This window comes from Daucus carota, chromosome 1 (genome assembly GCF_001625215.2).
Source record: "Daucus carota subsp. sativus chromosome 1, DH1 v3.0, whole genome shotgun sequence".
Lineage (NCBI taxonomy): Eukaryota > Viridiplantae > Streptophyta > Magnoliopsida > Apiales > Apiaceae > Daucus > Daucus carota.
The window spans coordinates 19368019-19381889 of NC_030381.2; the positions used below are offsets into that span (position 1 = coordinate 19368019).

A 13871-nucleotide genomic window follows, 5' to 3' on the forward strand; every position below is an offset into this window, starting at 1 on the left:
ATATGGAGGTTTAAGTTTGAGATGACACTAGTACCATTATATTCAAGAAAAGAAAGAAAAGAGAGTTCTGGTATAAAGAGCATTGGTGACTAGTGTATGTGATTTAGACCCTGTTAAGGCTCAATGTGTAATAGGAGAAACTCGTTCCGAGTAGGGATTAGTGCTATTTCATTAGAACGAGGAAAAGTATTCCTGTAATCGTTTGTGTTAGAATACTTTGGCAAATTTCTTAACAAGTTGGGAATAGCTGCCGTCAAACTAGCCTCTGATAAATACAAATTATTGTAAATTTGTAGCTCCACCTCCATGGACAAAATTCTTGTGTATTGTGATGAATAACACATTTGAAACTGTATGTTACAAGTAAACCACAGCACGTAATTATTCACTTGCTCTGTTTCCTAACCAAATACTATCATCTTCTGGTAACAATTCCAAAATGTATATGTCTATCACAGTACAGTATATTGTATATCATAATAATAATAATAATAATACATGTAACCAAAACCAAAGAAATATACAAATGATTTTACACACACAGACCCTTTGTTCTTACCAATGTCCCACAGCATCAATGCTCTCCTGTTTGTACTGCGGTTGCATTGAGTTTTGCGGGAAAGGCAAGGAGAAAGTGGGATCACTGGGCACAAAAGACGGCTGAGAAATGAGATTGGGCGGTGAATATACACTACTACTGGGGTACTGCATGCCTGCTTTCTGATCATGCAGCCGTTGTTGTTTCGGGACGTTAAGCTTCTCGCCTTCTAATTCTCTGTACTTGGCCAGATAATGCTTTAACGGAGTGACATAATCTTCGAAACCAAGAATGGTTATGGCCCAGATAATGTCATCCCCGTTGATGGTTTTCCTCTTCTCGCGTTGGCATTTATCAGAGGCCTCTCCCGTGACAAAGCTGATGAATTCGGACACGCATTCTTGGACCGTCTCCTTGGCGTCCTTGGAGATCTTGCCGTTGGCTGGGATGCCTTTTTTCATGATCCTCCCCACGTTGGCGATGGGGAGGAACCTGTCCTGTTCTTTGTTGTTGCTTGTGTTGGAAGTATTGGTCTGGCAATTGCAGTTGTTGTTGTTGTTGCTGTTGTTGTTGGTGTTGTTGCAATAGCTTTTGGAGCACGGGCTTTCAGGGCTCGGGGCTCCTGCTATTAGATGCCTCTCATCTTCGACCACAACTTCTCTTCCATTGTTATTTTGGTGAAATTCCATGTCTTTGTCTTTGTGGTGGTGAGAGAATGATATTGAGATGAATGTTTATATAAATTGGACAATTTTTTCAAGCTTAGGAATAGGCAAGTAAAGAGGGGGCACATGGATGACTTGCACAAATTTTGGACCCTTGGACTCGCTCCTGACCCTTCGGATTCCAATTCTATCTATAGTTTCTTTCTCACTCTGCTTCTTACTCATCTTCAATTTACATACATTTCACTTGCTTCTACTCAGTTTGTTTATTATTGGACCTCCAGCTTCACCTTGAAAATGCTCATTCACTTCAATTTAATCTTGTAATTCTCATGAGTTTTATATTGTCGACCTCCTAGTTACATGTAAGGAGGGCAGTGCTTTTCTTGAATTTTGACATGTATTGCAAGTGTTCTTGCAGATTCACAAATTGGGGCTCGTATTTGAATCGAAATGGTTGTTTTCTGAATCTCAGACTGTGATTTATCCACAAAATATGAATGGTAAATGAATATATAAAAAATGATTGCCATTGAAAGCTAAAGATTTGTCTGAATAAATGCATTTGATTACCATATACCAGGGATATATACATAGATACTAGCAATCTCAAGCTAAAACCAGCTTCAGAATAAACACAATTCCTTCAGCCTTCCAAAATCTAGAATGGTCATCACCTTACTGGTAATTCAGATACTAGTGCTACGAAAACAAAAATGCTGGCTTGAATACTGCTTGCGAACACAGTCTCCTTTAAGCGATGGCGTATGAGAGTGTTATTGCATCGTGAGGACGCCAGATTGACTTCTGCAAACACAGCAACCCTTCTTGGTCCTTTGCATAGGACATGTAGACTTCCCATTGCATAGATTTAAACATTGTCTCTAGTTCCTTAATGGTCTGGACGTTGTCGCGCACAATAAGCTTTCCTTCTGGTCTTAAAATACGATCAACTTCTACAACAAATGCCTCAAAATTGCATCTGCAACATTGAAAAGGAAGTAGGTATTGGTAAGCTCATTTGGATGAAGTGTTTTTTAAGTTACTAGTCAATGTAAAAAGATACATACTTCTTTTTAATCTTGGAGAAGAGATGATCTGCATGGATGAGATCGTATGTTCGAGGGTATGTGCTAAATGATTCACACCAGTCATGATACATTCCAAATAGTCCGCGTTCATATATTATAGGTAGTGTATCAGGAGCATCAACGTTCACTACATTCATGACCCACACATTTAATTCTCTTAGAGCAGCAGCAAATCTGCAGACACATCAAACAGGAAGATCTTCAGCAAGGGACTATAATTACCTGGATAGATTTAGCCTTAAAAAGGATGTGAAGAGACTTAACATTAAAAGACAGCACGAATAAAATCAGCCATTTTGAAAATTGATTTGCTTACCCTCCATAGACTGCTCTCATGTCCATGACATTCCTCACTGTAGACCAGTTAATCCCCAACCCACTCACGTATGACTTGCTCACAACGCGTTTCCAGTGTTCATAGTCTGCCACAAAATCATCAGGTGCAGGCTTTCCATAAACTCCAACCTGTGAACTTAACAACCAGTAGGGTGGTTTCTCCAATCTTGCAGGCCACTGTTCTGGCCATCTTGAACCACGTTCTGTTTCATTTTCTGGTATTTTGTGCATGCACACTTGCAATGGCACATTCCTGGACAGAAGATGCATAAGCTTGCAAATACTTAAGAAACTTAAATGCCTATTAGTTCTGTCTAAGAAAGACTTAAAGATAAACAAATTAAGCTGGATTTTTTTCTTATTTAAACATAAAATCAAAAACCATTAGTTGAAGATAATCTACCAGGATGCATTTGGATCATCAGTGTCGCTGCACAGGGGTGGCTTTTTAAGTGCTCTTGATTCGTAGCACTTATTAGAACTGGGTTTCTTAAATACAGCAAGACCTACTTCATTGAGAGTATCTTTACCAATTGTAATAAGTTCCCAGCAGATTTCTTTTGCTAGTTTCTTCATTGCTGCCAGCAAATCAGAGTAGAATGGACAATTTGTATTAAACTAACATCATATATTTTACAGCAAAATATTAGGACAAGAGCCTCTTACCTTCCCATATTTGAACATCTTCAGGCCTTACCCGGTAAATTGGTGTAGCAGACCACACAAAATAACCACCAGGGCGGAGTAAACGATTCAGCTCCAAGAGAAGCTTGCCACCTGCATAAGTCAAGCAACAAATTAGTGCCAGAATGTACAGTGTAAAAACATGTTACTAAGTACAATCATTAGAAGTACTTGGAATACCTTCGATATGCCAAGGAACCCTGCATCGCGCACAGTGAACAACGTCAAAGACTTTTCCTGGGAATGGAAGTCTCTTTGTGCCCATTACAGCTAAAAAAGCAGGAATCCCCCTTTCAAGAGCAAATTGCACCTGAGCTTCATGTTCGTCTTTTGGGGCAAATGACATGGTCAACGCATCTCTATCAAAAAGAAAACCTCCAAAGCTAGCAACCCCGCATCCAACATCCAATACCACACGTGATCGTTTTCCCCAGTCAATAGCAGGGGCAATCTAAAGAGGCAACGGTTACATGCATGCCAAAACAACTTTTCCACAAGATGCAAATCTTCATCAACAGAAACACAAACTAAAACCATTCACCTAGGAAAAAGCACTACTAAAAGCTTTGATTACATTTTGCAATGAATTTTCAATCCCATATATAGTACTAAATTATTTTACTCGGTGCAATAGTTCTGCTTCTTGTCTTGCAAGATTTATCTAAAGGTAATGGAAGACTTTTACATTAACATGGTACCATAGAGTGCAGAGAAATTCAGGGATGGAGCGAGAGAGATAGAAATCCTAACCTGCTGTATGATGTCAATGTAATGTAGAGCCCCATGCTTAAATTGGGTTCCTCCGCCAGGAAAGGTAAGGTAATCACCACTAAATTTAACCCAATTTTGGTGTCCCTTAATATCCGCGAGCTTTGTATGGGGTACATTATGGTACCATATCTGCAGGGAAAAGATCAAGACTCCATATAAATGATAACCCTAATCAAAGAATAGATTAAACATAAACTGCTATGGAAAAGAAAACCACCTTATCCCTGCTTGTAGGCCACTCAACTGAACGCTGGTATCCTTCAGGAAGTGGAACGAGGCACGTTGGTAAGTCGTCTGGACAGTGTCTCTCCCTATGTTCATAATGTTTGGTGCTTGGAAGGCTCTTTATTGCTTGCATATTATCGAGGCATGGAATGTAATCTGGCCCAGCTGTGGCATTGCAGAGTTTCCAACCAGTGCCGGGTTTTTCAGAAGGCTCTAAAGACTTATGTGTTTCCTTCTTTGACTCTGCTACCTGTGTTTTCCAAGCCCCCTCCTCAGTCACAGTCTGGTTCAAAAGCTCTGAATGAGCTCCAGAAAGTAACAACTCCTCCTTTTCATGAATCTCTGTAGAATTACTATCCATTTTATCTTTGTATCCTGATTCATTAGACATTTCTGATTTGTCATCTCCTTCATCTGATTTTGATGTAGTTACTTTCGCTTCCTCTTCCCCTTTTCCACCAGAAATGCTTTTCCCATACACCCAATTTTTTTCATTAATTCCTGAATTTTTCCCACCATCTTTAGATTCTTTATCCTCTGTATCAGATACCTTATCTTCTTTTCGATCTTCTACATTTCCTGTCTCAGATTTTGATGCATTAGTGTCTTCTTTTCCGCTCTGGTTTTCTGGCTTCTGTTCCTGGCTGCCTTCTGCGTGCTGCTCATATGTCGTCTCAGGTTGAGTAGAATTTCTTTCACTACTGGTTACAGTTACATTGTCCCCTTTGGTTGCATCCTCTGGTAGATTACCAGGATTGTCATCAAACTGCCTAGGCTGACTTTTATTACTTGTGCTGCTCTCATCACCTGCACTACTCCCACTGCCACTCTCAATGTCCGTGTTGCTTTCGCTATTCGTGTTGCTTTCAGTGCTCCCACTGTCCGAATTGCTATCATCCTTTGTGCTGCTCTCACTACTTGAGTTGTTATCATTACTCGTGTTGCTCTCACTGTCTGAATTTTTCTCACTGCTTGCATTGTTCTCACTATCAGTGTTGCTCTCACTGCTTGTGTTGGCCTCAGTATCTGCCTTGCTCTCGCTGTTTGAGTTGTTATCATTACCCGTGTTGCTTTCACTGTTCTCACTAGCCGTGTTGCTCTCACTGCTCGCGTTGGTTTCAGTATAAGGCTTGCTCTCACTACTTGTGTTGCTCTCGCTGTTTGAGCTGGTATCAGTACTCGTGTTGCTTTCACTGATTAAATTACTGCTACTCATTTTGCTTTCATTGTTTGAATTGTTTTCACTGTTTGCATTGTTCTCACTAGTACTGATATTTTCACTGTTTTTGTCACTCTCTCCACTTGTCTTGCTCTCATTAGTATTGTTCTCACTACTTGCATCGCTCTTGCTGTCTTTATTGCCCTCATTACTTGTATTGCTCTCATCGCTTCTATTGCCCTCACTGCTTGTATTCTCTTCACCACTTGTAATGCTCTCACTACCTGTGCTGCTCTCCGTGCTTGTGTTCTTCTCACTACTTGTGTCGGCCTCACTGTTTTTTTCCATCTCACCACTTGTGTTGCTCTCACTACTTGTGTCGCTCTCACTCTTTTTTTCAATCTCAGCAATGATATTAGAGTCGCTCTCACTCTTTTTATCAGTCTCAACGCTTGCCTCCTCGCTCTCCCTGGATTCCTTTATCTCGGTCTTGAGCTCTTGAGCCGTCTCCTCCATATTCTCAACAGGAACAATCGACGAGGATGTCATCATCCAAACTCCAACCAAACACAGTCCAATAAACACAACAAAAGTCGCAGTTGAACAATAACTTGTCGGAGATTTCCTGCCATCAAGTCTTGAGTATTTTCCTAAAGCCATTCTGCCCTAGTATTCCTTCAAATTTCTCCACACCTCAAGGAAAAAAAAAACAAAAATAAATCACTCATCAATGTCAAAATATATTCCACATGCATAACTATCAGGGATAATTTGTTTGAACCCTAACATTTGTAGAATAACACGCAGAATGCATGAAATGCAGATCAATTTCGAAACTAATATAACAATGCACCTCAGATCCAAAAGGCCAAACAATATTAGACAATCATCATCTATTCATTCAGGACTCCCTAGCTCCCCGTAATCCAAATCAGAGGTAGACGAAACAGAAAACCAAATATATTGCTTGAAATGTAGAATGGAAGCAAATTAAATAGCATGACATGCATGTAAAAAACAGAACAATAGGATTTAAATAAATTTCAAATTAAAATGGTAAAATGAACCATTATCAATGACATATATGTTATAGGTATAAGACTAAATTAGAACTGCTTGTATTGATCTTATTGAAAGAAGTTATCGTAATATTTCTCCAGATTTCAAGCAGCTAAATGCCTAAATCAAGGAGAGAAGAGAATACCAGCCCAGAAATGTGTGAAGGTAAAGTATGTATCCTTTTGGCCTTTGCCTCGTACGAGGTGTTTGGTGAAATATATGATTATTATAATTTAATATAAGATCATAACACCTTTTTTCCTGAAAATATATAAGATCATTAAGTGAAAGAATCCCGGAAACCATTATTTTAAGATAAATAAGTCTTAATGTCATTTTCAAGAAAAATGATCCTAATTGTTATTCTAAAACACAACTTGAAATTGTGTTTTGAATTCTGAGAAAAACACACGACTTTAAATTGCGTTTTCGCTGAAAACACAACTTCAACTTACGTTTTTTAAACATAACACGAAATTGTGTTTTGAAGTGATATTTTAGAACATTTTTTATGATAATAGAGATCTTTTGCTGTTAAATATTGTCATTTGGAATCGACTCTAATACTAGTAAACAATTAGTTGATTGACAAATATATTTGACAAAATATAACATTTTTAAGAAAAAAATACTCATGATTTCAAATTTTTTAAAATACGGTCAAAGTGGTATGTAGATTGCAATGCTCGCTAGTTGAAAGTAGTCAGAAGAATTGCAATTGAGGTTGTGGTTGCACCATATTCTCTTTGAAAATAAAATTTACAACTCGATTATTTATAAGAAATCCCAAATAATATAATTTTTATTTTTTAAAATTTAGACATATTTGCATTTTGCATCTCTTTGGTTTGGGTTAAACGCAAAATGAGTAACATAGTTTGACAAAATTCAGTTTGCATCCCTATACTTTTCATCTCGTAACAGATTTCACGCTTTTCGTCTATTTTGACCTTTATCATTAGTCAAACGAGGGTAAATCAATAATTTTTATTTGCGTTTGTTGAGTTGTTTTTGAGGATCAAATCAAATTTCAACAGGTGATTGACATCCAATTTTCAAGTATGAAATTTTTTTTATGAAAAATATTGTAAATAAATAATCATTGTATGATACAAATTTAATATTAGTTTATCAACAAAAAAATAATAATATAAATTACTTTGGATAATATATTACAAATTTGATCCTCATATGAATAAATTATTGTCTTTTATATGATATTATATAGTTAATTGTGGTGCATTTTTTTATAGAATGAGGTTGTTCTCACACACCTTCAGGCCTTAACTAACCGGCCTATGACTTATTTTTGCCGGCATCACTTGCATAAATGACTTAATGTAAAATTAAAACTTAAGCAAAATTTGAATAAGTTCGTGAGGCACGTTGCATGTGTAACATATAAAGCAGCGAGCAGGGTGCAAAAAGAGATTGTAAATGCGGTGAATTTGTGTTAAAAAAGAAAGTTAAACAGACAGATCCCCAAAGCCAAAATACAGACAGCTTTAACACCATCCACTCTTCACACACACACACACACAATTACATACATACACTTTTTTGTCATTTGGTATATGCACACACATTACACAAATCATCCAGTAATCACACACACACATATACACACTGATGAATCACATTTTCAATGAGTTTTAGAAGCACCACAAGCAGATCTACCATTGTTTGATATTAATTAATCTCAGGTATTTCTTTCTAACTTATTAATTATACCCATTTATTGATTCTTGCTGCTTATTTGATTATATGATGTTTGATGTTGTTTTTTGCTATATTGATTAAAATCTTGATGACCCATTTTCTTGAAATATCTGAAATTGTTAAAGATGGGATTTTTGGTTTGGTTATGCACTCATGCTCATGTGTGTTATGAATAGATTACATGGTTTATGCTTGTAGTTATCGATAAAATCGCGGTGAAATGTTGTTTGATTGTAGGTGAGTGCACATGTTTAAAAGGGTATTGGTGGTTGGTAGATGTAAATCTGCTTGGATTTTTTAGTTAGTTGTTTAGATAAATTTTGTTTTGATCAGGTATTATAAGTGTGATGTTAATTGGTTACATATATGGATGTAAATCATAAAATATAGTAATTTGGTGTAGTGGGCTACTTTTGTATCTATTGAGAAAACACTAAGAAGAAACAACAGTAGTTTGCTTGAAATGCTTAACAGAACATACATGTTAAAGTGGGGGCGTAGGGTCTCTTCTATGTTGTTGCTTTCTTTCTATCTTAAGTACATTAGGTTATTCTTGAGTTTGCACATGCCCAAACTAATCCAATGTAATAAACGAGCACTTTTGTGTGATTCAGATTTTTTATGTATTGGGGCATATAAGATATGAGTTTTTAAATTTTATGACAAATGTAGATCTTCATCAGAAACATCTACTCGTTTTTCATACTGTTTGTCAATATTGTTGTTACATGATTGATTATGGAAGGAATTTGCACTCAACATTTGTCATTTGCTCCCTTTGGTCTCTCATTGAACTTTAACTTTAACTTTTGCTCCTTTTGGTCTCTCATTTTTATGAATTTTCATTTGCTTGTATTTGGCATTGGTTTTCTGGCTCAAGCCTGCATATTATTATTATATTTATAATTGTTATTAATATTAGTAAAGTAATGCTCTTCATCTATCCATCTGTTAAATTTGAATGAATAATTTGAGGTGCCAGAAACAGACACTATAAGACTTTCTAATTTGATGTGACTGGTTTTTACCTAAAAAATTGTTTAGGTAGGGAAAGTTAAAAGTTTATAAAGTTCCTCAAACATGGTGTCATTAGACAGAACCATGCAAGTTCTATAACTTAGTAGATTTCACTCTTTTTGTCCCATCTGTAAATTCCCTTACATTGTTCCTCTCATGTTACAGGTGCAGTTGTCATGTCTTAATATACATAGGAAACATCAGTGTTATGCTGTTTAAAATAGTCTAATTGAAGAGTCATATATTTTCGTTCGCTCACTCTTTGTTGTTTCTGCTTGTTGGCTTCATTTATGTCAACAGTTGGAACCTCCTGCTTTAAATATGTGTAGAAGTTCCTGTAATATTTCTGACAGAGTACATGCTGAAGTTCACATGTCCTGCAAAATTGAATGACACGCACAAAAAACAACCGAGGACAAGGTGTGTGTTATTTGGATTTACTTCAAGTGATGAAGGGAGGACGATGGAGTAGATTTTGGGGGAGACAATACTCATATACTTTGGTTGCTCTTGTTATAACTACCATTCTTCTATGGTCTTGGGAGGAAAACCCCGTTATCTCTTCAATATCAGATGAAGGTCAATTTTTGAAGACTCCTCCAGGTTAGAACTGATTTTTGAATGTACAACTTCTGGTTGTGTTCATTTCTGGTACATGCTTCCGTTTTGGTATTATGTGCTACTGGCAGTGTGATCTTATAGTAGCATGAATAAAATAGTTTAGTAGCATCAATAAACTATCTTTATTTAGTATCAATTCTTGAACGACTGTAATTTGGTAAAAATGTTTTCATTTTAAAATCAGTTACCAATATTTCTAAAGCTCGTGAGAGTGTCTGTGTATATGGCTGAGTACGTGAACGTACGCGTGACTGGAATGATCTTAACACGGGAATAAAGTAATTTCAATCTGGATTCTGGTGTTATAATGGGCAATTTTTTTTTATAAAATGAAGAATTACCTTAAATCGAGTATAAAGCTTTTTGTGATTAAGATATAGTAGTGTCTAATTTCACATGGTTGGTATTTTTCCCTCTGATCTAATTTTGTTTGATTATTGGCTTCTCATATGCTTCAGATACTACTGTGGATACACTTGATGACACATCAGAATCCTTAAACACGGAGGTAGGTTTTTTAGAAAGATATTCACAATCACAATCAGGGAAAGGAGGCAGCAGAGGGGAAGAAATTGCAGTTCAAAATATTGATAGTCCACTGAACTCATCGAGACTTTTTCCGGAAAGAACAGACAATAACCAAATCTCGACCTCTTCTAATGAGAACAAAGGTATTGTTCTTTGCTCTATGATTTAAGTAAATGCTTCCAGAACTCCTGTAAATAGATTTGGTGTTGTTTGGATGTATATTATTTTTAGGCCATATAGTATTAGAAATATTCACAATGCTCTGGTTGTATTTAATTAGCACTGGAGACCCACATGGCCACACCCACTCTGCACATCTTTGTGCAGGCTTATTGAACCGATATTTAAGAAAAAGGTCCAACCATTTTGTAGGTTCTTCTACACAAATCAGACATTATTTGGTTGCCTTGGTCATGCAATGATAACAATGCAAACAAACTAAAATTATTTAATGTGGAGACTGCCACAAGCAATTTTGTAGTTTCTTTTAAGAACTGATGCTATAGGATTATATTTCTCGTTCATCCACATATATACTCAAAGAACGTGGGGTAAGTTTTACAATATTGAGGATTGTTTTGGTGTTTAAGTGATATTTCACACACTACATAATTTTACTTGGTTTGTTATACTTGCCTTTGTTGTATTAATTTTGATGCTATTGCACAACTATTACTTTAAAATTGTCAAAAGTTTTATGTAGTTGTGTTCTAAGAAGATAAACTTGCTGACTCTACAGAGTGTAACTATGCCAAGGGCAGATGGATCGCAGATAATCACCGACCACTGTACTCCGGAACGAAATGTAAGCAGTGGTTATCTGACATGTGGTCATGTAGATTGACCCAGCGAAAAGATTTTTCGTATGAAGCATATCGCTGGCAGCCAGAAGCATGTGATATGCCGGAATTTAATGGATCAGCATTTTTGAGAAGGTGCGTCTTGTCGTCCAATTTGTTATTTAAATTTCAAATACATCTAGTCCTTTATTTATCTATTCTTATGTGTGATGAATAATGCATCATAATGATATTGAAAAATTCATGGAGAACTTGATTACTTAAATATTGATGCTTCCTGCTAATCAGAGACCTGCATCTAATCTGCACTTGGTGAGCAGTGCTCGGTTTGTGTTACTGAAAGTGTGATGATTGGCCTGCTTTTTGTTTTGATTATTACTTCCACAGAATATGCGCATATGCAGCTTGTTTATTGTCAGCTAGATTTTTCATGTCCATGCTACTTTTCATGCTTTAAACAGTCATAACATCATCTAATGTGATCCTTCCACTTGCAATTTTCAATGTTTGTATTGTCTTAATGTAATATTATTCCAGAATGCAGGACAAAACTGTTGCTTTAGTAGGAGATTCCTTGAATCGGCAACAATATCAATCTCTCATGTGCATGATTACTGGCGGTAATGATAGACCAGAAGTTGAGAATGTAGGACGGAAATACGGTCTTGTGGTACCTCGAGGATCTACTCGTCCTGATGGTTGGGCTTACAGATTTCCAGATACCAACACCACCGTACTATATTATTGGTCATCCAGCCTTTGTGATCTAGAGCCTATTAACATGACAGATCCAACCACTGGGATTGCTATGCACTTGGATCGCCCGCCTGCTTTCTTGAGTCGATATATTGATCAAATCGATGTCCTGGTTCTCAACACAGGACATCACTGGAACAGAGGGAAGCTCAATGCAAACCGGTGGGTTATGTATGCGAATGGGAAGCCAGTTAAAGATAGGATGCTTGTGCAAATTGGGAACGCCAAGAGTTTTGCAGTTCATAGTATTGCCAGATGGGTTGATGCACAGATAACCCTGCGCCCACAACTCAAAGCATTCTTCCGAACAATATCACCTCGACATTTCTTCAATGGGGATTGGAACACCGGAGGCAGCTGTGATAACACAACTCCAATGTTACAAGGAAGTGAAGTGAAGCAAGACAAATCAAGTGATTCTGTTGTGGAGAGTGCTGTTAAGAGTACAAGGGTAAAGATTTTAGATATAACTGCAATATCTCAACTGAGGGATGAGGCTCACATGTCACGATACAGTCGGAAAAGATCAGACGGTGTACATGACTGCTTGCATTGGTGCCTCCCCGGAGTCCCGGATGTCTGGAACGAAATCCTTTATGCACAGCTATAAATTATAGTAATTGTATACAGTACATTCCTCAAGCAAGAAACAAGTAGATAGGAGTCAAGTCCATCTGCCATTTAGAGCAAATATGGATGGATTATACGGTGGAATCAGTGCTTTGAGCATTCCAAAGGCTGCAGGTGAGGAACTCGCAAACATTCTTATTACAGATCAAGTTAAATAGTGTTGTACAAGAAATATGAATCTTGCATTTCGGGAGGATATCCTCAAGTCACAAATGTACAAGTCATAAGCATACCCAAGTATATTAAATCAAACAAAAACATACCGACTGATAAACATTGGGGAGAGTACTTTTGTGAATGTGCATGACAAAATATAGAGAAGTGCCTCCGTCCATTCATTCACTACTCGGCACGTAGGGCTCTTGTCAATATAATTCTATTATTTATTTTTTTAAAATTTTCTGTTTTGTATAAAAATAAAAATGTTGTATTCTTATACAGAAAAGAAATCCTAAAAATAAGTTATCGAACAATATTTTATTAACGCATTAAAATTCGTGTCACGTCCTCGTCCTCCAATGTATATTATTGGCTGGGACGGTGGAAGTAACAAGTCAGGGCAATAAGATCAGAATCATAAATCAGCCATGGCTTAATGATGCTTCGAATCCTTTTGTTACTACTGAAATTCAGGGATTGGATAATGCTACTGTTGATCAACTAATGGTGACTGAAGGCGGCCAATGGGACAGTGATATTGTTGAGGATCTTTTTAATGCCAGAGATAAGCAGTGTATTCTGAATACTATGGTGCGGGGTGATCGAGAGGAGGATGTGTTGTACTGGAATGAGGATTTGACTGGGGATTATACAGTGAAGAGTGCGTATCAAATGCTCCAGCGGCAAAAAGGACTATGGAGTACAGCTGATAATAGTACTCTGTGGAAGGTGATTTGGAGTGTAAAAGCGCCACCGAAAGTTTTGAATATGGTGTGGAGAGCTTTATCTAATAGCTTACCAACGAGAGAGGTGCTAGCAGCAAAACGAGTGCCAGTTACTTTGATCTGTCCTTTCTGTACTGGTAATGGGGAATCGATTTTTCATGTGTTAGTGCAGTGCCCTTTCGCGGATCAGTGCTGGAGGAAAAGAGGTCGAGGATATCAACCGCTGGCTGAGGTTAGTTTTGACAGGTGGCTTCAGCGAATGTTAGAAGGTGCAGGGAAGGATGATCATGGAGATATTCTCACTCTTTGCTGGAGTATATGGCAGGCCCGAAACAAGTTGGTGTGGAACCAAACTTCACTATCAGTAAATCAAGTGGTTTTTTCGGCG

At 37.3% G+C, this 13871-nt stretch overlaps 3 protein-coding genes across 3 annotated transcripts; 1 reads left to right on the forward strand and 2 right to left on the reverse strand.

Annotated features, from left to right (window-relative positions):
- Positions 1–314: 314 nt before the first annotated feature.
- On the reverse strand, positions 315–1227 carry LOC108218715 (nuclear transcription factor Y subunit B-3). The gene has a single exon (XM_017391796.2). It carries the CDS (start codon positions 1225–1227, stop codon positions 556–558), a length of 672 nt encoding a protein of 223 aa, XP_017247285.1. The 3' UTR covers positions 315–555.
- A 533-nt stretch (positions 1228–1760) lies between these two features.
- Positions 1761–6385, reverse strand: LOC108195396 (probable methyltransferase PMT26). Its single transcript, XM_064092511.1, has 8 exons — positions 4303–6385; positions 4065–4214; positions 3495–3765; positions 3297–3407; positions 3034–3208; positions 2611–2883; positions 2274–2468; positions 1761–2185 (listed from the first exon to the last, which is right to left on the reverse strand). The coding sequence occupies exons 1-8, from the start codon at positions 6127–6129 to the stop codon at positions 1957–1959; spliced, it is 3231 nt and encodes a 1076-aa protein (XP_063948581.1). The 5' UTR covers positions 6130–6385; the 3' UTR covers positions 1761–1956.
- A 1638-nt stretch (positions 6386–8023) lies between these two features.
- LOC108209699 (protein trichome birefringence-like 14) lies at positions 8024–12771 on the forward strand. The gene is made up of 5 exons (XM_017380753.2): positions 8024–8231; positions 9565–9867; positions 10344–10556; positions 11153–11348; positions 11751–12771. Exons 2-5 carry the CDS (start codon positions 9654–9656, stop codon positions 12577–12579), a joined length of 1452 nt encoding a protein of 483 aa, XP_017236242.1. The 5' UTR covers positions 8024–8231; positions 9565–9653; the 3' UTR covers positions 12580–12771.
- Positions 12772–13871: the final 1100 nt, after the last annotated feature.